Source organism: Gamsiella multidivaricata, assembly GCF_025024155.1.
Source record: "Gamsiella multidivaricata strain RSA 2152 chromosome Unknown BC939scaffold_62, whole genome shotgun sequence".
NCBI classification, from domain to species: domain Eukaryota; kingdom Fungi; phylum Mortierellomycota; class Mortierellomycetes; order Mortierellales; family Mortierellaceae; genus Gamsiella; species Gamsiella multidivaricata.
Genome location: NW_026251770.1, coordinates 145,008 through 172,995, shown reverse-complemented (window position 1 = coordinate 172,995; position 27,988 = coordinate 145,008). Strand labels below are relative to the sequence as shown.

General features: G+C 48.5%; 10 protein-coding genes across 10 annotated transcripts; 7 read left to right on the top strand and 3 right to left on the bottom strand.

Moving 5' to 3' along the window:
- The first annotated feature begins 66 nt into the window (after positions 1–66).
- Positions 67–4,042, top strand: BC939DRAFT_460469 (uncharacterized protein). The gene is made up of 2 exons (XM_051556882.1): positions 67–1,330; positions 1,420–4,042. Exons 1-2 carry the CDS (start codon positions 389–391, stop codon positions 3,763–3,765), a joined length of 3,288 nt encoding a protein of 1,095 aa, XP_051409244.1. The 5' UTR covers positions 67–388; the 3' UTR covers positions 3,766–4,042.
- On the top strand, positions 4,043–5,595 carry BC939DRAFT_460468 (uncharacterized protein). Its single transcript, XM_051556881.1, has 5 exons — positions 4,043–4,147; positions 4,297–4,336; positions 4,489–4,557; positions 4,680–5,081; positions 5,199–5,595. Exons 1-5 carry the CDS (start codon positions 4,102–4,104, stop codon positions 5,407–5,409), a joined length of 768 nt encoding a protein of 255 aa, XP_051409243.1. The 5' UTR covers positions 4,043–4,101; the 3' UTR covers positions 5,410–5,595.
- Positions 5,596–8,477: 2,882 nt separating this feature from the next.
- Positions 8,478–9,237, top strand: BC939DRAFT_266643 (uncharacterized protein). Its single transcript, XM_051551101.1, has 2 exons — positions 8,478–8,662; positions 8,787–9,237. The coding sequence occupies exons 1-2, from the start codon at positions 8,533–8,535 to the stop codon at positions 9,110–9,112; spliced, it is 456 nt and encodes a 151-aa protein (XP_051409242.1). The 5' UTR covers positions 8,478–8,532; the 3' UTR covers positions 9,113–9,237.
- A 166-nt stretch (positions 9,238–9,403) lies between these two features.
- Positions 9,404–10,426, top strand: BC939DRAFT_390092 (uncharacterized protein; the record flags this gene model as incomplete). The annotated part of the gene is made up of 2 exons (XM_051551901.1): positions 9,404–9,508; positions 9,815–10,426. Coding segments are annotated over 2 exons (717 nt in total), but the record flags the coding sequence as incomplete, so codon positions are not given.
- Positions 10,427–11,676: 1,250 nt separating this feature from the next.
- BC939DRAFT_479688 (Vta1 like-domain-containing protein) lies at positions 11,677–13,421 on the top strand (the record flags this gene model as incomplete). The annotated part of the gene is made up of 5 exons (XM_051558870.1): positions 11,677–11,776; positions 11,900–11,994; positions 12,133–12,260; positions 12,358–13,300; positions 13,401–13,421. The coding sequence occupies 5 exons, from the start codon at positions 11,677–11,679 to the stop codon at positions 13,419–13,421; spliced, it is 1,287 nt and encodes a 428-aa protein (XP_051409240.1).
- Positions 13,422–13,500: 79 nt separating this feature from the next.
- Positions 13,501–14,390, bottom strand: BC939DRAFT_484796 (uncharacterized protein; the record flags this gene model as incomplete). Its single annotated transcript, XM_051559271.1, has 4 exons — positions 13,501–13,746; positions 13,841–13,981; positions 14,074–14,306; positions 14,384–14,390. The coding sequence occupies 4 exons, from the start codon at positions 14,388–14,390 to the stop codon at positions 13,501–13,503; spliced, it is 627 nt and encodes a 208-aa protein (XP_051409239.1).
- A 39-nt stretch (positions 14,391–14,429) lies between these two features.
- On the bottom strand, positions 14,430–16,601 carry BC939DRAFT_460455 (uncharacterized protein). Its single transcript, XM_051556880.1, has 6 exons — positions 16,056–16,601; positions 15,400–15,905; positions 15,232–15,307; positions 14,933–15,144; positions 14,746–14,813; positions 14,430–14,655 (listed from the first exon to the last, which is right to left on the bottom strand). Exons 1-6 carry the CDS (start codon positions 16,180–16,182, stop codon positions 14,577–14,579), a joined length of 1,068 nt encoding a protein of 355 aa, XP_051409238.1. The 5' UTR covers positions 16,183–16,601; the 3' UTR covers positions 14,430–14,576.
- On the top strand, positions 16,505–18,695 carry BC939DRAFT_460452 (uncharacterized protein). The gene is made up of 7 exons (XM_051556879.1): positions 16,505–16,792; positions 16,920–17,045; positions 17,141–17,254; positions 17,352–17,585; positions 17,729–17,853; positions 17,953–18,064; positions 18,168–18,695. Exons 1-7 carry the CDS (start codon positions 16,787–16,789, stop codon positions 18,480–18,482), a joined length of 1,032 nt encoding a protein of 343 aa, XP_051409237.1. The 5' UTR covers positions 16,505–16,786; the 3' UTR covers positions 18,483–18,695.
- Positions 18,696–19,595: 900 nt separating this feature from the next.
- BC939DRAFT_505840 (uncharacterized protein) lies at positions 19,596–22,352 on the top strand (the record flags this gene model as incomplete). Its single annotated transcript, XM_051560723.1, has 1 exon — positions 19,596–22,352. The coding sequence occupies one exon, from the start codon at positions 19,596–19,598 to the stop codon at positions 22,350–22,352; it is 2,757 nt and encodes a 918-aa protein (XP_051409236.1).
- Positions 22,353–23,853: 1,501 nt separating this feature from the next.
- On the bottom strand, positions 23,854–27,843 carry BC939DRAFT_400509 (peptidase M16C associated-domain-containing protein; the record flags this gene model as incomplete). The annotated part of the gene is made up of 12 exons (XM_051552553.1): positions 23,854–23,962; positions 24,072–24,505; positions 24,606–24,842; positions 24,967–25,053; positions 25,167–25,309; positions 25,405–25,516; positions 25,618–26,064; positions 26,152–26,244; positions 26,334–27,070; positions 27,166–27,318; positions 27,407–27,665; positions 27,751–27,843. The coding sequence occupies 12 exons, from the start codon at positions 27,841–27,843 to the stop codon at positions 23,854–23,856; spliced, it is 2,904 nt and encodes a 967-aa protein (XP_051409235.1).
- Positions 27,844–27,988: the final 145 nt, after the last annotated feature.

Here is a 27,988-nt window from a genome sequence, read left to right as displayed (position 1 = left end):
TAGAATGCCGTCTGCCCCTTACTTGCATCGGCACCTTGGTGACTTGGTCCGCCCCCCTTCTTTCTTGTCACTTCTTTCCGCTTCACCTCACCACCATCCGTTCCTTGCAGTTGCGACTTGTATCTTTTCACCCACGAGCTGACACCTTCCTTTTCTTCCCCTCATTTGATATATCCAACATCGCAACCAACCTTAGCCTTTATAGAGAGCAAACGGCGGGCGTGCAAAGAAGACCAGGGTCCTCCTGAACGCCAATCCATCTACATCGACACAAGGAGTCGTCGAGGCAACTGGGACCAAGATAGAGATAAAGACCGAGCCGGAGCTTCATACAGAGGCCAGGACCACCTCACCTCAGACGTGTGGCACTACTACAGAGGCACGCACTATGTCACACTTCCCCTCTACCACAGTGGATTCGCCCAGCCTTCTCTCTGAAGCAACCTTTTCCACAGTCAGTGCCACTACTACCAACACCGCCGCAGAATCAATCACAGGTGTGACTACACCTGATACCCCGGAGATGATTAAGGACTCGTTCATTGATGTTCCAGTCAGGGAGCAGGAGCAGGACCTATCAGTCCAGAACGAAACGCATAACAGCACTGCTCAGGTTTTACCCCTGAGTGATGAAACCAGGACCGAGATGGAGAGGAGGGAACCAACGGGTCCGTCATTCGGAGACCCGCTGTTGACCTCGATCGAAGAAAATGTTTGGGCAATGGACGATACTAAGGAAGCACCACTGGTTCCAGATATAGTCGATGCTATGGCCACAAAGGACACAATCGTCACAGAAGACTCGAGGTTGCAAGAGCACGGATCACTCGTTCCCAAGACTCATACGGATGTGAATATCGCCCAACAGCAACAGCCCGATCATGAAGCCGTTGCGAATACTTCTGGCGGTTCTACCTCGCATTCTCAGACCGGAGCAGCATTTGTGGACATCATCGAAGCCGACAGTGCACCAAGACTTTCGTCATGGGATACCGCCAGTGAGCACGTCGCATCAGTGACATTACAATGTTTGTCTCAGGACAGGGACATGGACACATCGTATGTCTCTATTTTGTCGGCTATGACGGTGTTACAGAGCAAGCTGGATCAGATGCCGGAGATCAATGATCCAAGCGAGCATGTTCCACGCGAGATTCAAGACGCAAAGACAAAGACGGCCAAGGTCTATTCAGACATTCTGAGGATCATGTGTAAGTCGAGTGTTGCGGAATCTCTGGGCAAGGAGACAGTTCATCAGGGTGTCATGTCGTCCGAGGCGCTCTACACGCAGTTTTATGGCTCCATTCAGCAGGCTGGATACGACCTTCAAGTAAGTATACTATCTAATCATTCGCACCATATTATTCATTGACAACAGGATCGCAGAATTGACCGAGAAACCATTGTTTATTGTATCAGAACGAGGCACATTTGGCAATGGCCCAGTACTGGATCGAACACAAGCAGATCGAGGAAGCACAGGATTGTCTTGGCCATATTGAGCCTGCAACGTGGACGGGACCTGTGTACCGGGCAGCGATTACGTGCCTGTTGTTTTCCAAACCACGCCAACTTCAAGACGCAGAGGCCTTGCTGCAGAAATACATCGACTTCAAGGAGACCACTCAGCAGTGCGCTAGCGATGAAAAGTCTAGGATCAGGACATGGTACAAACTGCAGGCTGAGGCATCCAAATGGGAGGAGGTCAAGGCTCAATACGAGCATCGTCGTACTCGTCTTATTGAAGGCCCTTCAGGTCTGGAGCGCTCACCGGCTGCTGCAGATACAGAATCAAGACTTACGCCCCAGGCACTGCAGCAACATCTTATGCATGAACAGCAGCTCTCTCCTCAGCGGCAGCTCGGCAATCATGTGCGGAGTAAATCCATCACATCGTCCACGACGACATCTTCCCATCGTCACTCTCCCTCAGTGCGCACCTCCCCGAGTCATCAGCGATCGCCATCAGGGCATCAGCGCACCCCTTCAGTAGCTCCATCGTGGCCTTCAGGAGCCTCAGCTCCTAGTGTTAGCACTCTAGCTGCTCCAGTGGCCCAAGCACCAACCAAAGGTGCATTTTCGTTTTTGTCATCACTCAAGTTCACTAAGAGTAACGACGCAGAAACGACACTTAATTCATCGACTATCCTTCCAAGTCGTCTCAACGTGAATCGGCATCTTACTCATCTGGACAATGGCATGCTCGAGGAATGCGTCGGCTACAAGGAGTTTGAGTATGGCTGGAAGCAGATATACGAAAAAATGGGACCTACGCTGGAAGATGGTGATACGGCCAAGATCGCAATGCGACTCTGCAGGCGCGCTTTTCTGGGCCATAGCGGCCTTGACATAAATCGACCAGGGGCGCCAAATTTGATTGCCAAGGATATTCGCTTTGAGGATGAGGTGGATTATAACGGGCTATCAGATCAGGACACAGCCAAAAATCTCAAGTCGGACGCTGAGCTTTGGGAGGCACGCGCATGGGTCATCTATAACAAGGCGATGATGAATCCACATACCTTCTTTGTCAACAGCAACCACTCTCACCCTCATCCTCACTCGCATCCTCACCCGTCAGCCGGATCTGCGAGTGGCCAGGCGACTTCAGGACATCTGTCCCTGGCTAGCAGTAACGGAGCATCATCCATGGCTATGTTCCTACACGACATTCTGACGATTGCTAATCACTCACCGGAAGTGTCCTCGCGTTACCTGAAGGCGTTCAAGATCTACAGTGCCATCCGAAGTGATCAGCATAATCAACATCACCTTCGCGACCCCTTCGTGATGACCTGCGTGATCAAGGCGATCTATGACGCGGCTCTGGCGGTGGTTCACAACCCGGATCAGAAGGCACTCCCTCAAGCAAAGAGAAGCACGGAGATCTTAAAGCATCATCGTCGATCCTCTTCGATTTCCTTGAACCGATCGCAACCCATGACTCTTGGACCACTGATGGACTTGGCGTTTGAGATCTATGCGGACATGAGGAATGTCGGACCGATCCGCCATATCCCAGCATTGATCCTTCTAGCACCCGGCTCACCTATAAGCACCAACAAAACCCATAAAGCCTCACTATCGACCGCAAGCGCTTCATCGATCACCGAAGAACCCGCCGAGCTCGAAAACACATCCACCGTCTCGGTCTCGCCAAGATCATCGTTCACTGCACTCAACGTGCCCGTCTTTCAGGAGCTCAACCCGACCTTGAAGCCGAATTCTCAGGCTCGACGACTGCCAACCGAGCTATACTTGGCTCTTTTGCATCTGTGCGCTCAGGTACCTGTGTTCAAGATTTCTTCGCAGGTGGTCAAGACGATTGTCAGCGATATGTCCTCAGACTTTGGACGACCAGCGTGTCGGTTGGACTATCATCTAGCAGCAGCATTGCAATACTATCATGACACATGGATGTGTCCCTTGGAGACGGTGGCGACGACGGTAATGACTGCAGAGTCAGATCAGCAACAGGATAGGGAGTCGAAAAAGTGCGTATACCATGAGTGGATGTACCAATCAGACGACTTTGTTCAGAAACACATTGCGGCTACTCGGCAACTGTCCTCGACTCCGGACCTGCCCTTGGCGGAGGAAGCAGAAGAGTTGCATTCGTCTTCGGAGGGAGGGCCGGAAGAGACTTGTAATGACGAGTTTTATTGGGATATGTGGTCAAGCGAGGACGCGGAATTAAGGAGGGTTCGATACTCAGGGACGAAGGCCAGGATGCTTTGGAAGCATGTCACACAAGCACTCTTGTAAATAGATAACAATCGTTGAATACGATATGCCACTACCATCTCTCTGCTCCTTCCGACTTGCGGGTAAAGACTAATGGTACGAGATGTATAGAGCGATCATTGGGGTCTTTTGGATGCAGCGCGACTGCACTACACTTGAGGATAGGATCGGCCTACGCTCTGTGTGGTCAGTCCTAGGAAATGAAAACCTAAAAAATGTGATCGGGCGCAGGGTGCTGTGACCCGCTTGAGCACCTCCTCCACAAACCCCGACGGCTAAAGTGATAACTCCTTTACCATCTCTTGTTTCCCCATTCACATTTCACCGCTCACACCTTCCCCACGAACTCATTTCGAAATGCACGTTGAGAATAAAGTCGCGATCATCACCGGTGCCTCGTCTGGTAATTGCAATTGCTGGACCCGCTCAGAACTACTTTTTTTCACCAGGGACCTGTTGGTGTTTGTGTGAGATAGTGGTATTGACTCATTGCTTTGCTTTGCAACCCTGCTGGGGCTATTGCTTATCCTCTTCCCGTCTCCGACAACTCAGGCCTGGGCAAAGCACTTGCAGAGCGTCTTGTCAGCAAAGGGTAAGAGGCTCCTAACTTTTTAACTGGCGAGGCAACTAATCAACAATTTTTTACGCTTGAACCTGCGTTTCGTGATCAATTGGACGGATCTGCTGTTTCTTAACCTGATGTTCAAACACTGACTCTGCCATGTTCATGCTCGTGTCTCTCAGAGCCAAGGTCATTCTCGGAGATATCGACAAGAATGATGGCCTCCGTCTCGCCAACGAATTGAACCAGGGGTAAGAGAAAAGACTGTCTTGGCCCATTTCGCGAATGTTAATCCAGGGTCGAACAACGACTTATTGATATCTTAACGCTCTGTACATCTATCTATATGCCTATACATTTCTCCCCTCTCCAGAAAGAAGGAAGAGGTTGCATTCTTCGTCCAATGCGATGTGACCAAATATGACCAACAAGTCGCCCTCTTCGACGCCGCAAAGAAGCACTTTGGAGGCGTCGACATTATCGTTAACAACGCTGGCATTGCCGAGAGCGCGCCTCTGTGGGAAGATGAGAAGGGTCTTTGGAAGAAGGTCATCGATATCGATCTGTCCGCGGTGATCGAGGGCACGCGCCTGGGTATTCAGGCTCTCCAAAAGCAGGGTCGTGGAGGCGTGATCATCAACACGGCCTCACTTGCCGGATTATACCCCCAGGCCTTGACACCGGTGTATTCGGCTGCAAAGTTTGGAGTCGTCGGACTTACGAGGTCGTTCAAGGAATTTGACCCAAGCATTCGTGTCAATGCTATTGCACCTAGGTATAAACCCATATTTAGCCTTGCCTATCCTTGCGGGCATTTGCTTTTTTTTTTTTTTTTTTTTTTTTTTTTGTTGGTAGACCTTTAACGTGTATATTTCATCGAATGACAATTTAGCTTTGCACCCACCAAGATCATCGAGCCGCTCAAGGAAGTGCTTTCCAAATTTCCTTTGGTTGCCGTAGAGACAGTTACAGACGCATTTATGTTGCTGATCGAGGACGACTCGTACAGGGGTGATATTGCGAGGGTCACGCCTCAGTACGGCATCAATGTCTTGGGCAGAGCTGTTGGTGGCGAGGGCAAGGACAAGAAGGCCAAGCTGTAAAAAAAGACATTGTGTTGAGGTTCATGAATGAGGAACCAATAAATACGTGAATGATCTATTATTTTTAAGACGAACGTACCTTGCGCTTCGATCTAATTATTATTCATGTCGAGTATTACTCTGAGGAAGTCTATTCTGTGCGCATGAATAAAAGATTTGACGCGAGCTAGCCTCAATCATAGTCGGAAATATATCGGGCTATCAATCCCCATTTCCTGCATCTAAAAGGCTTCGCGTTCTGGGCAATGCATGCCTATAAAATCCGCGCCTTCTAGCAGCTCTCTATCGCTCCTAACCTTGCAATGCATCTTGATTTACTAGAGTAAAACTTTGACTTTATCAATCTTTCTCCTACGCATCTCCAGTTTTCCCTACAGAACCATGCTCCAATGCAAAATATAACTTTTATCCCTGACCTCGGATGGCATACGAAAGCCCTGAATGTCCTGCAAGCCCAGGCTCGACAGGCCCAGTACGCCCACCAGAACGCCGTTCTGCATCGACGGCTTGCAGCAGCTAATGCCGACAGCAATACGTCTGAAGAAGGGGAGAGCGTCCACAAAGCTCCTGCGCGCTAGTGCAACTTGGCCTGGTCGTCGAGGCGTCCCATCACCCGACTCTTCAATAGCACATAACTATACTGTAAAGAGCAGTGCATCATGTCCACACATCTTCAACCTTACCTCCAGCGACTCTTCCCTCGCAACCATCCGCATCCCCGAAAGGAGCCGTGCGATGCTCTTCCATCTCTCCAATCTCTTAAAAATCAACATTTATCTCTTTCCCGCACATACCAATGCCACCTGTACCATTGGTTTTTTTTTCACAGTATTGATCCGTACCTCCAGACCAGTCAATATCTCATCCTCATACCCATCAGGCAATCTCTATCTCCAAGACCTCCCACGGCAAATGTCATGAAGATGAGTATATGGATATTGAAGGTATCGACGAGTCTCTGGAGGAGAAAGGTGCCGATATCAGGAGTACCTCTCAGCCTTTTACTCAAGAATGACGGGCACCCAGGCTATGAAGCTGCCCAAATCCAACAGGATGACCGCGCGCCAGGTGGACGACATCTCCTACATACGAAGGATAGCCAAGAAGCAGGAGAGGCGTTCGAGCCAGCAAGAAAACAAAAATATCCAAGTAGTGCACCAGGAAACACCCAAACGAGAGAACTTGCTTACGGAGGCAGTGACTATCAAGGAAATCGATGCGGCCTATGACGCTCGGAAAGGTGTCCGTGATATCCTTCAGGTGTTCGAGTCCTTCTCAGTTCGCCAAAAGGAGCTTCATACGCAGCAACTCCGAACAGCACGCGCACGGACTAAGCTCTGTGCTAAGGAACGATCTTACGTGCGACAGCATGCACTCGAGGAGCATAAGAGTGGGTTCATTTATTTTATTTTTTGTAATAGCTTTTATATCCATTAGGGAGCTGGAACTAACGTGGTCCCTTACACTGTTGTAGAAGCCGCTTTGGCATAATCGCCAGCGCCGTCGATATTAGCATCCTCTACTGCATAAACAGCCGCATCAGCGCCGGTATCTCCAGTTTCTTCGGAAGATGGTTGGTGCGCACGTTGTAACCGCCACCACATTCCATCCGTATCGAATTCAAATGACGTCCGGCACGTGGACTGCTGCCCAAAGACGGCGCCTGAGGCGTGGTCTACCCTGTTAATAGGTGAGGCTGACACCGGTGTGGGGTTGTGCTTGGGAGGTCATCCAAAGAGGGGCGGCGGGAGGATGCGAGGGGATCATAGGAGATACTGCACCATTGCCATGACCGATGAATATCGTTCGTCCAAGACATGTATCTTTTGATTCCACTTGGTCCGTCAAGCCCGGTCTCGTCGAGTCGTAAAGGACAAGATCAAGGTGGTGAGCGTCCACGGCACAGTTGAATGTATCAATTTAGATTGCCCGTCGTTCCAGTGCGGATATGTTACCAAACCCCGGGATTCGCACCCCGCTGTGGCAATCTCAATTGCAGAGGCCTCGGCCCTCATGGATCCCAACCGCGCCTGTCTGGCACCTTTTCCCGATCTACCTCCGGCTTTAGTGCTACCAGCGCCACTACCACCGCCAGTTAGTAAGCACTGGAGTCATCTTCAAGCTCTCGACATCCAAGGACGATGCCATGGGCGCTCCTAAAGTGAAATGGGGATTATGGTAAGATATGGAAAAGTTGTTTCAGTGCTCTTTATTCTAACATTTCAACTATAGGTTGTAAGAGAACATTTGCTGGTCAAATCTATTGCCTTCAAGGTTAGCTTTCCAATGGCCTTCAATGTATCAGTCAATAAACACACTTGCTCATCAACTGCATCCGGGGTTTCGTCTACGTATGCAGAAAATGCGCGTTTTCAAGGACATGTAATGACAAGGGCGTAATCCATGAGATGCACCTCAGAGCGAGATGCAACACTGCCGTCTCACTAAATTCATGCTCTTCAGTATGCTGCATATGTATACGATATTGAGAGCGGCACACATGGCTGAGAGTTAACAAATCTTGAGTCTGTGTTTGTTTGTTACCGGGTATTTTTAGTCGCCCTATTTTCCACCCCTCATCCTACGTACCATGCTACCGCCACATCGCTACTATCGGCACAGCATAAGAGGCGCGTAAGCCGCGGGTAGTCTGTTCAAGGGTGTGGGTGGATATGACACTGCAATTGAGGAAGCATTTTCTACACGCTGTAGAAGCTGCGTTCCTTGCCCTATTCATGAAGCCCTTCTCAAGAGAATGTTTTGCCATGGCGCAGGCTCGGAGCAATTTAAAGTTATAGAGCAGATTCCGAACATTAATGGACCATCTTCCGGTAAAGACCTACTTTTGGATGAGAAAGCGAGAGGATGATGATGAGCATCAAAAACCGGGGAATTGGAGTGAGAGTGAAAGTGCGAAATCCGGGTAAGAGGCGGCATCCCTCCTGACGACTTGAATATGCAGTTTTCATTCCTATTTCCTGGGAAACGATGGTAAGGTGGAACGTGAGGTGTGAGGCCAGACCGCCCTGACTTCTTTATGCAGAACTGTGCCTGGATTTTTTTTGCCGATTCTGTCCAGAAGCGGTTAAAAATAAACATTCATTTGGACTTGTTTGAGATTGGATGTTAGCCCGATGCGTAAGTTCTAATGTACTCCTGGACAACCTGTCCATCCTGTCCATTGCTCAGAACAGTTGTTGCCATCGAGAGGTTCTCCGAGCTGCTGCGACTTTACAGGAGATTACAAGGGGTCGTAGGGATTTGCAGGGGTGTGTCCCCCCAGCATATTTAAGCATGAGATCAGGTACCGCCAACGTGTTTTTTTCTTTTAACCTTCGTCTTCCTGTCCTCCTCAATCCCTTTCCCCTCCCCCCTAGTCACTTCCGTTGCAGCCACTTCCGTGTGCTGTCCCTTCCCTGCGTATCACCGCCTACGCATTAACAGCTTCCCGTCTCACTCCCTCCGTAACGATCTTCACTGCCTGGCATTGCCACCGTCAAACAGCAACAACAACAACAACAACAAAAAAACAGGCGCCCATCTGTGCAGTAAACAACCGCGACTTTGTCCAAAAATACATCCACCACCACCACGATCCCCTTCCCGCTTTACGCACCTCCTTCCCTTTAAATACCCCAGCTCTTCTTTCGAAATATCCTCCAGCCCGAATCATACACACCCTCCATTTCCACAGCTCATATAATCACTACGAAAAATGACAGCCGCTACATCTGAAAAAAGGCCAATGCAGACCAAGAACAAGGTCTTGATTGCCGCCGTGTCCCTCGTTATCGTTGCCGGTATCGCTATCGGCATCTACTTCGGCGTTCATAACAAAAACAGCAACAATAGTTCGAGCGACAACAAGTCCAACAATTCCACCTTGACGCCTACAACCTCCAGCGGCGCACCTACCCCCTCGCCTTCGGGCGGAGTGACCGTTCCTGGTCAGAATGGTACCATGATCAACGGAACTCTCTTCCCCTATTATACCTTGACCGGCACTGCCCCTGCGCCTGTTGGTGTTGCTGGCATGGTCTACACGACCTGCAAGACCCCTGGCACCTTTTCCATCTCATACGATGACGGTCCATCCGCTGTAAGTCCTCCTACAGTCCTTATGTTTCATATTGGTTGTGGTTTTTGATTTGTTACCAGGAACTGGCTCTTTATTTATTACCCGGGAAACAAGGCCAGAATCAGCACTATCGATTGAGCGAGAGCATTTTTTGCTCAAGAAAAGTTAATTGTCCACTCGCTCCTATTTTTATTACATTCGCTCCATTTGAAGACAGATTTCTGGCCTTCTACCTAAAACGAAAAGCTCTCAGCGGCATGCACTAATATTTTTCTTTCTCCTCGGAATACATATGTTACCGACAATCCTGTTAATCTTCGATCATAGTACACACACGAGCTCCTCGATATGCTCGACAAGGAGAATCTCAAGGTGACCTTCTTCGTCAACGGCAATAACGACGGTTGCATCTACGATCCTGCCATCCAATCAATCCTCAAGCGTGCCTTCCAATCTGGCCACCAGATCGCCTCTCACACCTGGTCTCATCCTCATCTAACGACCCTCAGCGAAGTCCAGATCAACACCGAGATGACCCGTCTCGAACAGGCCTTCCAGGACGTCCTCGGTGTTGTGCCCCGCTACATGCGCCCTCCCTTTGGTGACGGTACCTTCAGCCCAGGCAGCGCTGGCGATGTCAAGGTGCAGAAGGTGCTGAAGGATTTGGGCTATGCCATTACCACCTGGGATATTGCTACTACGGATGCCGACTTTGACGATAACAACACCCCACACAAGACGACCGATGAGCAGATGATGCAGACCGAGATGAAGCAGGTTACCTCGGTTGTGGACGCATCGCCCAAGGGTGCCACGCACATGCAGCTGATGCACGATACCTATATGCGTACTGTCCGTTTGATGACTCCGTGGTCCATCAACTACATTAAGAACCTGGGCTACAAGATCGTCCCTGTTGCCACTTGCTTAGGTGAAGAGGATCCTAGGAACTGGTACAAGTACATTGGTCCTGCTGCCGCCACCACCCCTACCACCTGCACCAAGTAGACATCAATCATACTACGTAGTCATTTATTTCTTACATACAGACATATATAAAATCATAAACTCATAAACTCATTACTATCATCGTATTCAGATTGTTGTGTGCTGCGTTCATCATCATCGAGCAATTATGCGTTAAATGCACGCCGACAGATTGGTCCGTCGCCTGCAGCTCGGGGATAGTCTTTTAAACACAAACACCCACGTCCTCGTTACACGTTCTTTTTTGTACCCACGATGGCGCACATCAAATTCTAATAATATCGGCTAAGCGCAGAACTGAGTCCTTCAACCGTGGCATTCATCTCTTCTTTTCGTTACAACCCGAACAGAGGCGATAAAATGCTTCATATTGTATCAATTCCTTATCTACCTCACTTTTGTCCTTTTCTCCAGTTGTGATCAGACCACAAGTAGTTTAAAAACAGGGCGTCGGGCCTTTAGTGGCGTTGCCCGCGGATATGGCCCTGAATAAGAACAGGAAGTTCTGTAAATGGAACGAGGCTACGCGAAGGACAGGAAGTTCTTTAAAGACCTTGTAAATGCTTCTCAGAAGCTGCTCAAGCTCGATGTTAGCTTTGATGAGAACGCAGAAGTCTACCAGTTCAGACTTAGCACTGTTTAGGTGAGAGAAGAAAATAAATACAGCCGTTGCCACGACGCGTCGTTGCCTTCTAAACGAAGTTGTAAACAAAAGCGATGTGCGACAGCGAATCTGCTTCAGGCCTTTCCGCGACCAATGGGGCACCCATGAAACATTAAATAGACTACCAACGTTTTTCTTTTCTCTTTTTTCTTTTTTTACAGCTCAGGAACAAAGACCCGAAGCGCCTTCTCTTTGAGCTTAGCATGGCAGTACGGGTGGCACAATCTGGACGTCTGCCGAGTTGGCAGATAGAAAGACGTTCTCCCACAGGATCGCTGTCTCTGAATATCTATTCTACGGAGAAGTCAAACTCCTTGGCATTATTATCCACCAACAACAAATAATAACGTGTCAAGTATAGAACACGCCGCGCTGATCTTTGTTATTTCCTTCCACAACATGTATTTCCTCCCATGCTCACTCGCGACAGGGTGACGACTTTCTGCTCTAACTCTCTAACTCTCCTGTCCGTCTCGATAATCATTAACATCCTTGCATCCTAATCATCCCAACCCCCTTTTACACAGACACATTCATCATGTCAGCTGCCGACGTGCCTGAAGGCCTCAAGACCATCGCTCCATACTTACAGCGTGCCGCGCAGCTGCAGGAGCGGGACCCAGTGGTTTCTTACTATGGTACTTGCCTTGAGCACGCGTTCGTGGACTGATTGACTGGTGCTCATATGCCATTCGTCGAGCGCATCTCCAGAGCTTCTAACGGAATAGCTCTTCTCTCAATATATTATCCGCTTCTTGTAGCTAACTATTACGCTGCCAAGCTCGCTATTCCAAAAGCAGGCCAGGACAACAGCAACAGGGTGTTCGTTGTGAAGCTTTTGGATACACTTGAGAAGGTTAGCGGAAACAACAACGCTGTTTTTATGTCCATCGGCAATATGAGTTCGACTGAACAGCGTTTTGTTTGTGCGTGGAAAGCAAAGCAGGGTCCAATCCATTGACTATTTAAGCGATAATCACTTCTTTCATCATAGCAACGGAAGGATATCGGCGATAACGAGGCCATCTCAAATGATCTGGTTGGATACGCCCACATTGAAAATTTTGCATTAAAGATTTTCAGCAAGGCTGACGATGAAGACCGCGCTGGTCAGGGATCGCAGTAAGTTTTTTTGCAGGATGTCATGGTATAGCTACTAGAGACCGATCGTAATCGCGATTAGGCTGACGCACTGTTTCCTGACCTCCACATTTAATAGGAAAACAGCCAAGAACTTTGTGGCAGCGGCCAACTTCTTGGAGCTTCTCAAAGTCTTTGGCGACATTGATGCCGAAGTTGAGGAAAAGATCAAGTATTCAAAATGGAGGGCTGCGGAGATTGTCAAGGCCATTAGGGACGGTCGCCAACCCACTCCTCCTCCAGGGGCCAACAAGCCTCAGGAACCAACCCTGACATCTGCAGATGTAGCTCAAGCAGGATTAGATTCATTGGATAACGAGGCTGCTGCAACGGGAGTGGACAGTAATATTAGCAGCGGGACATTTTCGCCCGCCCATATTGCTCACTCGAACCCCTCCGTCACCCCTCAACCGACCGTCAGCAGTGGACCAGGCTTTCCAACGATCTCCAACTTTCCTTCACCACCTCTCGGACCATCGAGCACGAATGGTAACTCATTTAATGACTCGATTAGCAACAGTTGGAGTCAGCCTGCTGTCAGTCCCAGCTTGAATCAAGGCCAGAACTTCCAGAGCCCAGCAGGCGCACCTATTATCCCCGTTCAGCCTCCTTCGACATATATCCCACCTGCCGTCTCGTCACAGAAACCCAATTCAGGTTACGCACCAACCCCATTGAATCCCGCCTCCCCTGGACCTAACGCACAGTACGGATATGGCGCCAGTAATATCAACAACAATATTCCTTATCAGCACTCTGTGGAACCATCGCCGGCTCCTGCACCTGCCCCTACACCTATGCAGACACCTTATCCACAAGCTGGATTCAGCTCACCTTCTGCCCCATATCAGCAGCCTCAACAGACGCCATCACCGCAGTCGTACGCCCCTGTGCCCATGGTTCTGGACCCAACAGTTAGCGCACAGGTGCAGAAGCACTGCAAGTGGACCGTGTCTGCATTGACATACGATGACGTCCCAACTGCCATCGACAATCTTGAAAAAGCGTTGGCACTCCTCAGAGTACGTTTTCCCCACCTCTGTTTCATTCCGATGTGTATTATGATGACCAGAATGGCAGCTGTAACTAACGTATCTATCTCTTATGGCGCGTTCACGATAGCCCTACCATAACAAACAATAAAATGCCAGATGACTATATGTCACTCGTACCAAGTTCAATGTTCCGTTCGCCAATGAGGTCCCTTCGTCTCGGGGCGGTTTCAAAGGCTCTTGTTTATTATACTCAGAGCGATCCTCTTTCGGAGACTGGGCATGTCGTTTTGCGAAAAAGCCAGATCATCCACACCACGACTCTTGAACTCTATGAATGTGCATGTAAAGACTCCACAATCGAAACCGTTTTTTTGTCGAGGAATGTCCTTGGGGCACTTGTTCTCCCATCCGCTATCATCAAACGGCTTCTTCAGTTTGTCCTGTGATTCTTGTTCCAAATAATTACGCAAAATCTATTGGGACATGCAACGCAATATAAATCAACCTTACTTCCTTAGTGGACGTCTCATGGTCAGGTTAAAAAAAAAATACAGGGGAAATTGTTACCAGGAAGCACTTAGGATTGTTTCCGAGAAGTGAGTCGTAGTACTCTATTGTCTTGTTCTTCATGTCAATTACCACCGTCGTCCAATGATTGCCCGAGTGGTGAATGGGGAGTAGCACATAGTCCATTTCAAAGATCTTGACCTGAGAAACAATATTTGAAGAAGAAACCATGGTTTAGTTCATATGCCCACGCATTACACACTCCATTCTACTTCCAGGTTTCGCCGACTAACCTTCTTTGTCCACCGCCTGACCTTTTCGTATCCATTCTCGCTCAATGTCTTGTAAAAGAATGTGCTGAAGACATGGACCTTGGGCAGCGTTGTTGACTCTTTACTCCTTGCCATGATCAGGTTTCCGTAAAAGTTGATGACTTCGTCGTTCAGCCATTCTCCAGGCCGAAGGGTATGAATGTCTTTTTTCAACAGAGAAACATTGAACCCTTCCGCCACCACGCCATATCCATCTGCCAGTGCGTCTTCGATCTATTGTTGTTCCAGTTGAGTTTTCATTGTAGTCCATAATGGGTTTAATATGTTAAACAGTGCATGTTTGCAGGATGAGATGAAAAAAAGGCAGGAGCACGTACCTTTTCTTCATCCTGCTGGGTGATCGGTTTGAACGGAGGTTGCGATGACTTCTTTCGCGCGGCCAACTATTTTACAGAAATGTTAATGCAACAAATTATTAGCAATGGATGCAAACACTCGTTCAGTCGCAAGAAAACATCTGGCTCCTATATTACCTCCTTCTCAATGAGCTCATGCTTGTTCACTATTGCCTGATAATTCTGTGGCTTCGGTTGCTGCTCGATGCTGGAGTTAAGAAGGAAATGCAATGCAGTTGTTAATATCCAAAAACTCGTCGCATCCAGCTTCATATCCATGAAATGTCAAAAAATCTACCTTGGCAGATTCCTGTTGATTAGGTTCCTGACGTTCCTGAGCCATGTTGGTTCCTTATCTCCTTGGTACTATTCGCACAACCAAAATAAAATATCAGAAAAAAGTTATCAGTATCGTAGTTTCGTGAACGATGAAAAAGGTCGTCATCTGTTCCTGAATGATCATGGGGTCTGCCGCGTTTAGATACCTTTGTCCGCAGCCAGGCAGCCTGCCGTGGCACTATGTTCCGCTCAAAATCCCAATCTTCCTTATCGCTCGATTGGTTATACGCTCTAATCCTGCGCTGTTCAGCCACTTGTTCCTCAATGGATGGAGTTGAGCTCTTTCTGGAGCCTGCATAGCTCTCTCTATCTGATCTCAGGGCACCAATTGTCGCATCCAGTGCAGCTTTGAGGCGATCTACATGGGTAATATTCAATTTATGGTTAGCACAACCAGTTCCATCCTAAGATCAGATCGAGTTTACAATCTGCAGCCGATTCTTACTTTGTTCAGGCTTAAGATGGCTCTGACTGTGGCGCTCAAAGAGACGTTGACGCGCGATGGATTCATCCTTGTTATACTATTGAGAAATGGTTCATACGCATCGTTGGAAATAATCAGTACATGCACGTGCTGCCAATTTCCAATCAATCCCACAGCGCATTTTGTTACCTTGCTTTGGAGCAATGAAGTCGTCCGCTGGGCTTTGCTTGCATAGATCCGTGGCCGAGCCCGCAAAAGTGAGCTCTGCTCATATCTGTTATGAAAAAGTCCTCCGAGCCGCGACGACGACTGCGAGTGCTGAGTTCGATACGCCAATGGTTGGTAAGTTGATTCATCCGAGGGCGAGGGTGTCCTGTATGACTGCGAGGGACGACCATAAGCTGAAGGTGGCGACCGTGATCGTGTTGGGGGCCGTTCCCGAAAATCCGGTATCGTAAACGCAGGTATTTTTGTGTATGGCCCCAACTGATAAGGCTTGCCCTCCTCTACCAAGGCATCGGGCCCATTTCTGGGGAAATATGGCGTAGGCGCAGCGCCGAGACGGCCTTGCGTGAGCTGTTCCTGATCCGCGTCGTACTTCAGGAGGACGCCTCTGACATAGTAGCCGTCCTTTGGATCAGAGAGTCCAGGATACGCCCCCACCCAGTCCCGTTTCTTTCGCTGTTGTTCAATGGCTATTGGTTGCAGGTTCAAGAAGAAAAAAAAAAAAGAAAAAAAAGAAAAAAGGAAAAGAAAAACCGAAGTGTGAAAGGTTTATCAGTCACTTCGTACAGATTCAACGAAGTTAAGTATTATGGTAAAACGAGTCAAGTGTTGGGACGCACCAAGAACATCCAAAGGTTTCAACTTGAGATACGAGCTCAGACCATCAAGCCCCTCAGTGAACCAGAGTTTGGCTCTTTTGGAGAAGTCGGACGTGTCGACCATAGATTTGCGTTTTGAGGTCGCCATGGTTTTGGTGTTACCGGAGAACGCGTAAGTCCGCTTTGGCGTGTTGTAAAGAGAAGTGGATGATGATGAACCGCGATTGCAATTGTCTTAGGTGTGGTTGTCGAATGCGTGCCCTTTAGTCGTATTATCGTAATGAAAAGCGGAAAGGGTGAAGAGAGTCAATGGGAAAGACAGACAGGCGGGCAGGGGTGGATGGGCGTGAGTTTAAGGGAAGGCCGCGTCGAAGGGAAGTGAAGAGCATTTTGAATAGGGGAATCCTTCCTGGTCGCACAGAAACAAAACTTGTTTGGGTTTGTGGCTTTGTGCTTCTCAACCTAGCACAGCTTATTTCTGCACTCTTGGACGGTCCTTCAACCCTCTCGATCCTTCTTTCGCGCGACCCCTCGATTCCTTATTCTCCCCTCGACTCAACATAACACCGATACCATGGAAGCCCAAATTGAAGAGGTGTGACAGCCAGTGGATTTATCAGGAGACTCCTTGTAGCCTTTTCCTCAGCAGCAGCGGTCAGCAACTAACGGCTTTTTATTTATATCTGTGCGTGCTTCGCCCACTTAAATATAATCGACCAAACCAGCTCTTGCCCTTTCTGCACGACGGCAGAATGGAGGTACGACGAGAATACCTGACTTTGCAAGGGACTATTGATGCGTTGTACTCTATCTGCGCAGTTATGGGCTCTATCGAGTATTGAGTAGAGCGCGCTGACTCTTTGAGCTCTCTGAACAATCATATAGGTCCGTCAGATTGCCATCCACAACATCGTCTCCTTTACTCCGAGCAATTCAGAGTTTTTTCACGTCTTTCTGAAGCACGCCAAGCCTCTCTGCAAGGATCTGAAGGCATTGGTCAAGGAGGACACGGTACAAGACAAGACAACGAAAACTATTCATCTGGCAGATCCTGGCGCAGTAGGACATTGCTGATTAAAACTGTAAATATTATTTTCTTGTTATAGGCCATTGCCCATGACGCTCTTCGCTCGCTTATCAATCTTTCAGGAGAGACTGTCATCTGCGCAGAGTTGGACGACGAAGACTTTATCAAGCACCTCATCTTCAACGTTATCGTCGTACGTGGATGGCATTGGGAGGAATTTTTAAATTTGTAGGAGGCGGTGTGGTCACCAGAATTCTAAACTATGAGTTTTTTCCCTTCACACTTTCTAGTCCAAGACCAATATCTTGGCAGATTTGGGATGCATGTTGCTCTCCAACATGTGCAAGAACGACAATGTTTCAGGCAAGGTCCTGAACTTGAGCGGGAAGCCAGTCGAGGGATTGACGACAGCAACCAGCGCTGTCGGACAGCTGGCAGATATTTTTTTGAAGGGCACGGACAAAGGATACAATCCTCAGTGCAACTTCGACTTTTTGGCGAGCGTTTTTGCAACATTGGCCACTGTAAGTTTTTGCTGCGAACAAAAAAAAAAAAAAAAAAAAAAAAAAAAAAGCGACATTGCCTGCGGCACCTTAAAGAAAACGATCGAAAATCTTACAGAATGGTACAATGTTATTCGTTTTGTGTTTCGACAACTGGACCATAGTTCCCTAAAGGCCGTACGCTCCTTTTTGCAAAGGACGACAACGCGTTGTCTCCCCTTTCAAAGATCGTGTGCTTCACTGAGCATCCCAGCGTGATCCGTCGAGGAGGTGTTATCACAACGATCAAGTAAGGCATATCGATATTAAGCGACATGAGAAGCGCATGGTTTACAATCAAACAGAGCACTGACGTGGATGAATATCTTTGTGCTGTTCGCCACAATAGGAACGCAAGTTTCGCAGTCGAGAACCACCCAGCATTGTTGGATGAGGACGATATCAATGTCCTGCCTTATATTTTGCTCCCTCTCTGCGGCCCCGAGGAGTTTGATCTTGAAGTATGTGTGAAGCTCATCGATTGTTCTTTTTAAAAAATGGTTTCAACGAAGGACCCAGTTTATTAACGATCCGTATCACTGTTTTATGACGGTATTCATATAGGACATGGAGGGAATGCCAGAGGACATCCAGCTCTTGCCTCCAACAAAAACGCGTGAGGCCGATGCCCATCTGCGGGAAACCTTGCTGGAGGGCTTGATCATATTGACATCCACACGCCAGGGACGTGACTATCTCCGCGAAAAGAAGACATATCCTGTGATTCAGAAGATGCACCTGGCAGAGACGGAAGATCATGTGCAGGAGGTTGCGGAGCAAATTGTCAATATGCTGATGAGAGACGAGGTCCCAGAGATCACGGAGATTGAGGAGGTCAAGCCCGAAGGAGATGATGAAGACGCTATTACGGAAGTGTAGACATTATAAATGGTTTATTTAAATAATTGTTTAAGACAGCCCAAGATACGCAATGTGCATATTTGGACAACAGACCCACAAAGCATCAAAACATGAGATTAAAGCTTGCCCTTGTCCTTGACTGCTCCCACAGATCGTCCGTCAATATTTCTTCAATCATTTGGCTCACAGGAAGCCATGGTCAACAACAAAGATAAAAAAAAAAAAAAAAAAAGGTAGATAACTCGCTCACTGAAGATGCAACTGGGACCGATTCCCTGTTACCAACTTCTTCAACGCGTACCGAATATAATCTCCGTTTAACGATCCCAAAGTCGTCTTGACTGCTCCCATGTGACTATGAGAGTCTTCTATTGACCATGGGTGCGCCTACGATTACAAGACTTGGAAATTTCGGGCGTTTACTTGTCCAACTAGTGAGCATCTTCAATAGATTCATGAGGGAACGAATGAGATGTATGATTGAAGAATGAGAGTTCCTCCTCAAGGTTCTGAAAATCGGGAGGGTAACTATAATTATTTCTGCCTACAGAGCTACGGCCGGGACAGTGGCAATAGGGATAAGGATGATGTTCTGTTGAATAGCGACGAGAAGGAAAGGAGATCGATATCGAGTGCTTGGCCGATGGTGACGAGAATCGGATCAAACCTACCCGTCGTGTCGCCCTACGGGCGATATATTGTGAGTTCTACACTAAACTGAGTCAGTCAGCTGCGCCAGTTGAAGACACTCGACATGTCCAATGCATACTGCCGCATTCGAGCCCAGGATGCTCTTGCATTAACGCTTCCTGATCTCCAACAGAATATTTATTCGTTACCGTTTCGGTGACACGAGTGGAATTTATTTCGGATACGGGCATGGCTTCACATGTATTGTAGATGAAGCTAAAAGATAGAGGGTTCTAGTCAGCAAATACAAGTATGCAACCAGAGAAGGACCTACACTGGGTGGAGAAGCTCAGCCTGGGTGGTGTTTAAGATGTACGACTCAAGAGTTCGATTCCGACTAGTGTGAACCGTCACTTTCAAGGCAAGTTGAGCCCCATGATCGCAACAGTGAGATCTTGGCGCTTCATCACCAACCACTCCTTTATTCCGCCCAACCTAACTATGCCTAAGAACAAAAATAAGGCAAGAGAGCCACCCGGAACGCGTGCCGCAATCAACACCACTCAATCATCAACTTCAGTGACGCGCATCACCTCCCCTGTCGATTTACCCGAGATCCTTTCCCAGGTTGCAAAGCACCTCAGCCCTGCGACGCTCTCGCGCGCCTGTCAAGTATCGCGTCTTTTTCACTCTGTCTGCGCACCACAACTTTGGAATACCGTCTACTTGCAAGGGGAAACCGTCAATGATATCTGGAAAAAACACAAGGGCTTTCGCCTAGGTCTCATTCGATATGGCCGCTTTGTCGAAAATCTCCTGCTTCAGTTGGCAGAGCTCCAGGACGGGGATATGGAATTGATTGCAGAGAACTGCACGAGATTGAAGTACCTAGACCTGTCGCGCACCAACGTCACCGCTGAGACACTCAAGGTCTTGATCCATAGCGATCCCTATAACACAGCTCCCGGATCCTCCAAAAAGCGCAAGAGATTGACGATGGGTGGCTCGGATGACGACGACGAGGAGGACGATGCCGATAAAAAGATGGCCAAGTATAGGAGTATGACAGAGACCGAGACTGAGCATGAGGGCGACTATCTTTATGAGAGTGTCGGCGTTGCACCCTCCACATCAACGGAATCCGAGCAGGAACAACAGCGGCAACATCAACCCACCGGACCAGTTCTGCCAAATGCAGTTGCCACACCATCATCCAAAAGATATCCAACCCGTTCCAGTTCTGGACGTGCACCTCCCCCCATTGCACGAGCTGTGATCCCGCTCCACCGTCGAGCCGGTACTGCCAGACCTGCAAAGTTCAAGGGCACCAAAACGCAATTTCCCTTCCATCTCGAACAATTGAGGCTTAATCGCTGCAACAAAATGACCGGCAAGTCATGTCTCCCAGTCATCTCACGGCTTGGACCCCAGCTGAAAGTGTTGCATCTGGACCACATGAGCGACCTCACCAGCCAAGACTTGATCGAAACAATGAAACACTGTCCATATCTGGAGAGCATTCATATGAACGGCACGGATGTAACGGACAAGTTCTTGACCGCCTTGAGTTCCTGGAGCGAATCAAACGAACAGCGATCAAGAAGGCAAATTGCGAGTCTAGATGTCAGCATGACTAACATCACGAACGAGGGTATTGTTCCCTTGATCTGGGACAGCAAGGACAAGATGAGCATACTGGCCTGTCAGCACAACAATCACGTCAATAACGTCATGCTCTATGCGTTTGTTGAGGATCCTGCCGAACCCAGGGCTCGCCTCGAGCGTGAACAGGCAAAAGAAACACCCAGGACTTTCACGACTGTGCTGGGCTCATTTAAGAGGACCTTCATTCCAAACAGCGTCTTGACGGTGATTCAGCTCTCTTACTGCGACAGGTTGACGGACGACGGCTTTGAGGCTTTGTTTCGCTACGCCACAGAGCTGCAACACATCGAGCTGGATGGCTGCAACCTTCATGACAGATCTTTGCTGGTACTGGCGGAAACCTATCGAAAGAGGATGGAGAGGCTGGGATTGGGTGTGCCTGATGCTTGGCACGAACATGAGCTTGGACAGAGACGCGTCGAGGCCGTGAAGAGGTTATCCAACAAGGAGCAAGTCAAGATCAAGGCAGATATTATTAATGGGTTGCCGGAAGACTATTTTAAGGATCTCGACAGTACATTGCTGCCGGCTCCGGAGGCCAAAGTTTTCTCGGGTCAAGTGGTCCCAGGCGGACTCGCTGCTCTGTCGCTCAAGCACTGCCGCAATATCACTACAGTGGGTGTGAGGGCCATTGTCCGGTGCTGCGTCGGTCTGTGGGGACTGAACTTAAGCGGCTGTGGCAAAGTGAGACTGCAGCTCTTCAATGGTCCATGGGCATGTTTGGGGCTGCAAGACTTGAACGTCTCGGGCGTGTGCCTTCATGCCTTCGACGGGGTCTCCGATGCCGCTAACGAGGAGTCGAACCTATCGCACGAGAGAAGCAGCTCGTCTCTTGAAGCTTTCGCAGACTTCATACGGTTTCCCCCAAAGCCTCTAGACCACGACGACTACAAGTTGAGGTACGACTTTGATGAGGAGGGGTACTACGACTTTATCACTCCGCGCGATGAGGAGGGGAGTTATAAGGGCAAAGAAAAAATTGAGATTGAGTGCGAAACCGATGATGAAGAGAGGAAGGACCTGAAAAAGAACGGCACCAAGAAAACTCATCGCGTAACTCTCCCAGCTCAGAAGCATCGCAACAAATACCTCGACAGGGTCATCCTCCGAGAACTCTTCGTCAAATTAGGCCAGATGCGTCAGTTGAAGGGTCTCGACATGTCCAACGCCGACTATCGCATTCGTGTTCAGGACGGTCTTGCGTTGGTATTGCCTGGTCTTCAACAGAGTCTTGAAATCTGGAACATGTCTCGCTATTTGGGCTACAACCTCCACAGCCGCGAGATGAAGTTTTTCGGCAAGCACTTTGGTTACGGACATGACTTCACACAAGATCAGAAGGAACTTAAGCGGCAGCAGGCGAGGGCGCGCGAATACCAGGGTGCAGCCGCAGGTAACGACTTGAACCGCGTGGGCAAGCTGGAGTCGCTGATGATTTCCAAGCATGCGCTCGATGGGGGGAGCTCGGTTGTCTACGAATGGTTTATCGACCAGGGGATTGAACTCGACTATGATGACGATATGGACTTCATGTGGATGAGCGGTACCTATGGCGGAGTCCAGGATTTTGACTTTGGTTTTGAATCTGACTGAATGCAACAAAGCAGTGTCTGGAGTTCGTAGTGATCACACATAATAGTAGCCCGCTCACTTTATCTCCTTGTTGAGCATCAAGTCTGCACATTCCAATAAGAAATTAAATAGTTTCCAAGGACCAATACTCTATCACCGGAGACTAAGGAGCGCGACGTGTAGAATATTATTGGTATCCGGATGAGACCGAAGGACCCATTCATATCGGATTTAAAAAAATCGGTCCATGAACCGAGCCTTGAGAAAACGCAAGGACTGCATTGCTAATGTTTGAACTGAATACGATATTTACGATATTCCTTCAAGTAGAAGCCGCAGATCTATCCATCGCTATGCAAGATGATACAGTATGCGCCTCGGCATTTTACATATCCAGTCCAAAGACTCCTCCACGCGTGTATTTCTTAACATTTCAAGTGCAAGAACGCGTTCAGGGCTGCACGCGATCTGAATCCAATAAAGTTTTGGGCGAGGGTCCTCCCTTCTCCTCTGCCTTCCCTACCCACCATGACCAAAACATCACGTATTGCTTGCGATGGAGCCATGGCTGGCAAAGAAGGCAAGACTACCGACCCACCTAAGACGTGTGCGCTGACCCTCACAACTCGGGCCATTTCCTCACCCAGATCTCCCTGAAATTCTCACGTAGGTCGTACGGTATTTTAGCCCTGCCATGCTATCCCGCGCTCGTCGAGTCCCATAGCCTCTTCTGCTCCACCTGTATGCCTCACGCTTGAGAAACCATCATCTTCGAGTCAATAGCGATCAATAGAGTCTGGAAGGATCACCGGGGGTCCCGCATGGATCTGGTCCAATGTAGCTGTTTCATCGAACAGCTGGGCTTCTAGGATAGGCGGGTCAACAGCGAGAATATCTTCCTCCTCTCACAGCTTAGTCATCAATTCCCCCTGGTATGTGAGGACAACCCCGACTTCAGTGAAGGGGTGCTCTATGAGGTCCTCGCAGACAATGTTAACGGCCGATTTCTTCACTCTATAAGGGCCGCGTTATCCGGTAACCTGATGTTAAATCCCAGCAATGATTTGACGGATATCAGCTTCTAATCCTGTACATAGTTGATTGACGGGGACTTCCAAGATTTATTCTGCCACGCCATGGAACTGCAGCATATTCAGCTCGATTGTTGCCACTTTAAAAACAGTTCCTTACTCGCATTAGCGGGAGCTTATCATAAGAAGATGGAGAAACTGGGGGTTGGGTGTGCCTGCCGCGTGGCATGAGCACGATCTCAGACAGAGACGCGGTAAGGCTATGTGTCCATTGCGCTTGTTGCGTCTGTTGTGTATATTGCCACTTCGGGAGCAGCATCGCCTAGTGGACAGGATCCCAGATAATTATTTCGACAAACTCGACAGCATTTTGCGGCCGCTGCCAGAGACCAAACTCTTTATGAACTTCATCTAGTGATATATACCGATTTCTTCCTTCAGAGGGTTTTTATTTCGCCCCGACGTCCCTTTATCGTGTCTAAATCACATTATTATTCCTTATCCCCAAGAATGCACTGGCTCGATTGCTGGTCTAGCAAGTAACGGCTGGCGACCTCTTTAACATCAGCGCTTGTTACCTTCAACAGCTGCTCGCGGCGTCTATGAAGATGAGTATCAAATTACAGCAAAAAAAAAAAAAAAAAAAATCAGTCGCCATTCGACAAGAAAGTATTTCAAAGCCGTCTCAATTTTTCAATTGTCTACTCACGTCTGCCGCATCTCGTCCGTGATACCCTCAGTGAACACAACCATTCCCTCTTCAGCCGCACTGACAGGAGCATCCATGCGCTGGAAGATCGACAACTTGGCCTCGGCCAATTCCTGATCCGTAAAATCCTTACGATCCAACACCCAGCGCACCGAATCCTGATATGTCGCCAGTGTCTTTTTAGGGCTAGGGTCGCGGTATGAGTAAAAGGAAAAGAGCCCGCCTGTTGAGGAGTATCCTGCTCCACCACTATAGGCACCGTTCTTCTCACGAATCTCGCGGTGTAAGTACAGATTTGACATGAGTGAAGCCAAAATCTGCAACTTGGCTCCGTCTTCGTGCGTGTATGGTACTCCACGTAGACATTTGGCGGTAAAGTTGATGCCATAGGGCAGCTCAAAGAACGAATTTTCGTACGATGGGGTGAACCCGGGCTAATTTGTCGAAGAGAACAGAGGAAGACATCCCATCAGCGTTAGCAAGATTCATCCCTTCATAGTAGCACATCTTGGTACACGTGCAAAAGAATTTTACCTGAGCAACAGAATCAACAGGTCTGGCATCAAGGCGCGAGATAAACTGGCTAACCACTTTCTCGTTACGTGACATCTGGTCTTCGCCACAGGTGAGAGCAAGTCTCAAAGTGGACCGTTTGATGGCAAGCTCTGCAATTTCCTTTAGACGCTGCGATACCTCGGAGAGATCCTCCTTTTGAGAGAGAACGTTCATGAACTGGACCTGGGTCATGCCGCCATACAACTCGGATGCATGCTATACAATTCAGTTTCATCGATATACATCACAAAGGCCACAAGGACGAAACGTCAGCTATCTGTCTTGCCTGTAGTGAAAATAATTTGGCCCGCAGCCTTGTAAACATCTTTTTAGGACTTACCCCAGCAGGGGTCAAACGTGAGCCGGCGTTTGTTCTGGCGAAAGCGTGCCCAGATTCAGCGACTGAGTTCGACAGACCAGATGCATTCTAATAAAGCAAATAAACCGTGAAAAGTTAGTGAATGCATAGCCATACATCTTTACACGTAAGGAAATAGCTGTGCTAAACCCATATCAAGCAAATTAGAGGCATCGACTTACTCCTTGAATAAGAGTGCGCAGCTTGTCAATGTTATCAAAGTTAGTCTCACGAATGAGAGATCCTAGGAGATCGTACATGTGGTCTTGGTTTCTGTCCAAGCAGTATGAGCTGAACGAGACCCCCTCCTCTGTGCTGTCGATGGCTATAATCGATAAACACAATGGCACATAGCCCGTTAACAACAGCAGGATGCACTATCAGAGACATTAAATGCCGTTCATAAACGCCATGACGTACCGGAGTGGTTGGTGGAGAGGAAAGGCGCGACACGGATACCACCAGTATATAACCTGACCTCGTCGTCAATCTCGCTCATAGCACGGCTGTGTGTTCCCAGCGACGTCAAGGACTATGAGACCCGATGAAGAAAATAGCAAAATATTCTCAATAAGTGTGTCCAATAATCCAAAGATTCAGAAGGAAACAAGCTCCGAGGCTGACTAAACTTACGTCGGTGAACAGGGGCAGATACTGCTTCAGCTCAGGCGTCAGCCCTGGGATGACACTGATTCCGCGGAAGTACGTGATGCCGTTGGTTGAAGTAGGACGCCACTGCACAGGAACGCTGCTGACAGCGCTATGCTCCAACGAAAACGTCTTTGTTTTCTTTGAAATATCATCCACCTTCAATGTAGGAAGGCATGAAACATCTTCGACTTGTTCCTGATTCTTGAGTAGCGCCTGTCCCTGTTGATAAATGGCCTCCTTGTCAGCCTTTGTCAACACGCTCGTTTTGCCCATGAGACGTGTCGTCTCGTTGGCCGCTACTTCAGTGCCATAATCTGGGCTGGGGGTCATCGAGAACACCAGTTTGTGAGGGTTGTTCAAAAGGTATTTGGAGATGAGGTTCTGGAAGAATGGTCCTGAAGCAATCTCGGATTTCAGGCGGTCAATGTTCTATCATTAAAAAAAATACTATATTAGCCTCTTACGTCTGAAGTAACACGAGTTTATCATTAGCTGACTCTGGAAAATGTTGCCTACCTTGTTGAGTTCTAACAGGTCCACTGGATTGCAGCCATTGAACCACCCTGAGGACAGTCCTTGCATAAGACTCATCCCAAAGAACGATGTTTTCTATAGACATCAAGATGCACGCAATGAGAGCCTAGACCCTGTACCATTCTGAGCTCTCTTAAAACAGACTCTCAGAAGTAAATGCTTACATGTTTTTGTCCGAGCTCCATCTGGTGAACAATTGCCTCGATGCGCTTAGGATCAACACCTTCTTCCTTAACTTTGTGAAGGACCTGCATGATCGTCTCCTCGACTTTTTGAGCGTCCTCCATCATCATTCCTTGAACACCAAACGAAAGAGAGCTGACCATAGTCGATGAATCGTAACCAGTGTTGGCAGAGTACTCAGATCCCAAGCTGGACTCGATTAGCGCCTTGTACATGGGAGAAGCGTGTCCGTCTGTGAGCAGATCCGAAAGAATCCTCAGCCCGAAGCCTTCAAATGTATCGGTAGCCTTGTTTGTAAGAAAAGAAACTGACAGCTTAATCTGCTTCTCCGGTGAAGCCATTGGATCCACAGGGCAGGTCAGATTGACGCGGAGAGGACTCTCGAACGGCTTCACGATCTTTTCAGCGAGCGGGGGAGTGATAGGCGAAAACTCCTGCAGTTTAGTGTTGATAAACTCAAGCGAGTCCTCCAAAGGGAAGTTTCCGTAGGTGTAGAATTTGGCGTTACTGGGATGATAATGTGTTTTATGGAAGTGGACGAGCTCCTCATGGGTGAGATCAGTGATGTTCGCAGGATCTCCTCCACTGTTGAAGGCGTATGTCGTTCCTGGAAACATGTATTGTTGCATTTTTGACCAGAAAAGATACCCTGCGTCCGCCATCTGACCCTTCATTTCATTATAGACAATTCCCTTAAAGACAATAGGAGAGTCCTTGTCTATCCATAGAAGTGTAACGCGGAGTCGTCAGCACTGGTATTGTTTATCACTGCAGCAATCATCTGCAACACAACGGCGCAAGGTATGTCCTTACCATTTGGGTTCTCGTGCTCCAGCCTCCAACCTTCCTGTTTAAAGTCCAGCTCCCTGAGATGTGGAAAGAATGCGGCATCCATGTAAACATTCCTCAAGTTTTTGTAATCCACAGGATTGGTAGTCGAGAATGGGTACAACGTGTAATCACTTGCTATGATGTGTATAAAATCATTATAAATGTTAGTCATCGAGGACAATAATAAATTATTGCACCGCCACCAGCTTCTCATACAGCTTACCAGTGTAAGCATTCATAAATGTCGCCATGCTTCGGTTCAGCATTTTGAAAAACGGGTCCCTAACAGGATAAGATCGACTTCCGCAGAGGGTCGTGTGCTCCAGAATGTGAGGGACGCCTGCACTGTTGTCGGGAGGTGTGGCGAATCCGACACCAAAGACATTATTCGAGTCGTCGCGCGCAATGTGGAGATGCTCAGCCCCAGTCTTTTCGTGCTTCAGGCGAATAGCGTCTAGCTCCAGTTCCTTGACATGGCGTGTCTATCAAGCATGGAAGGCAAAATTAACTTGTATCCCTCAATATCCAGCTTGCCGATTCGAACGAGAGGAGTTGCAGTGGTTGTACCTCGAGAACTGTGTATCCATGAATCGATTTTCCTGGCTTCCATGACTCTAATTTAGCAAAACACGAGGCGCCGCGGTCAAAGGTAAGTGCCATGGTACTGCGTAGTCGTTTCCAGGTTGGTCACTGGCTTTATCATTTTACCTGTGGTTGCAGCAGTGGCAAGGCAGGCCCTCTGTGAGCGTCTGAATGAATGCGAAGCGTGCGCAAAGGAGTTTCTGAGGGCGGCGACCCTTGCAGC

Coding starts and splice junctions, on each gene's coding strand:
- BC939DRAFT_266643 (XM_051551101.1), top strand. CDS start 8,533: ATGTTAGCCCGATGCGTAAGTTCTAATGTACTCCTGGACAACCTGTCC. Junction 8,663..8,786: donor ACAGGAGATTACAAGGGGTC/GTAGGGATTTGC, acceptor CCTCCCCCCTAG/TCACTTCCGTTGCAGCCACT.
- BC939DRAFT_460468 (XM_051556881.1), top strand. CDS start 4,102: ATGCACGTTGAGAATAAAGTCGCGATCATCACCGGTGCCTCGTCTG. Junction 4,148..4,296: donor CATCACCGGTGCCTCGTCTG/GTAATTGCAATT, acceptor CCGACAACTCAG/GCCTGGGCAAAGCACTTGCA. Junction 5,082..5,198: donor GTCAATGCTATTGCACCTAG/GTATAAACCCAT, acceptor ATGACAATTTAG/CTTTGCACCCACCAAGATCA.
- BC939DRAFT_460452 (XM_051556879.1), top strand. Junction 17,854..17,952: donor GGTGTTATCACAACGATCAA/GTAAGGCATATC, acceptor TCGCCACAATAG/GAACGCAAGTTTCGCAGTCG. Junction 18,065..18,167: donor CCGAGGAGTTTGATCTTGAA/GTATGTGTGAAG, acceptor GTATTCATATAG/GACATGGAGGGAATGCCAGA.
- BC939DRAFT_460455 (XM_051556880.1), bottom strand. CDS start 16,182: ATGGCGACCTCAAAACGCAAATCTATGGTCGACACGTCCGACTTCTCC. Junction 14,814..14,932: donor CTGCCTGGCTGCGGACAAAG/GTATCTAAACGC, acceptor TTGTGCGAATAG/TACCAAGGAGATAAGGAACC. Junction 14,656..14,745: donor ATCAACAGGAATCTGCCAAG/GTAGATTTTTTG, acceptor TCTTAACTCCAG/CATCGAGCAGCAACCGAAGC.
- BC939DRAFT_460469 (XM_051556882.1), top strand. CDS start 389: ATGTCACACTTCCCCTCTACCACAGTGGATTCGCCCAGCCTTCTCTCT. Junction 1,331..1,419: donor AGGCTGGATACGACCTTCAA/GTAAGTATACTA, acceptor TTATTGTATCAG/AACGAGGCACATTTGGCAAT.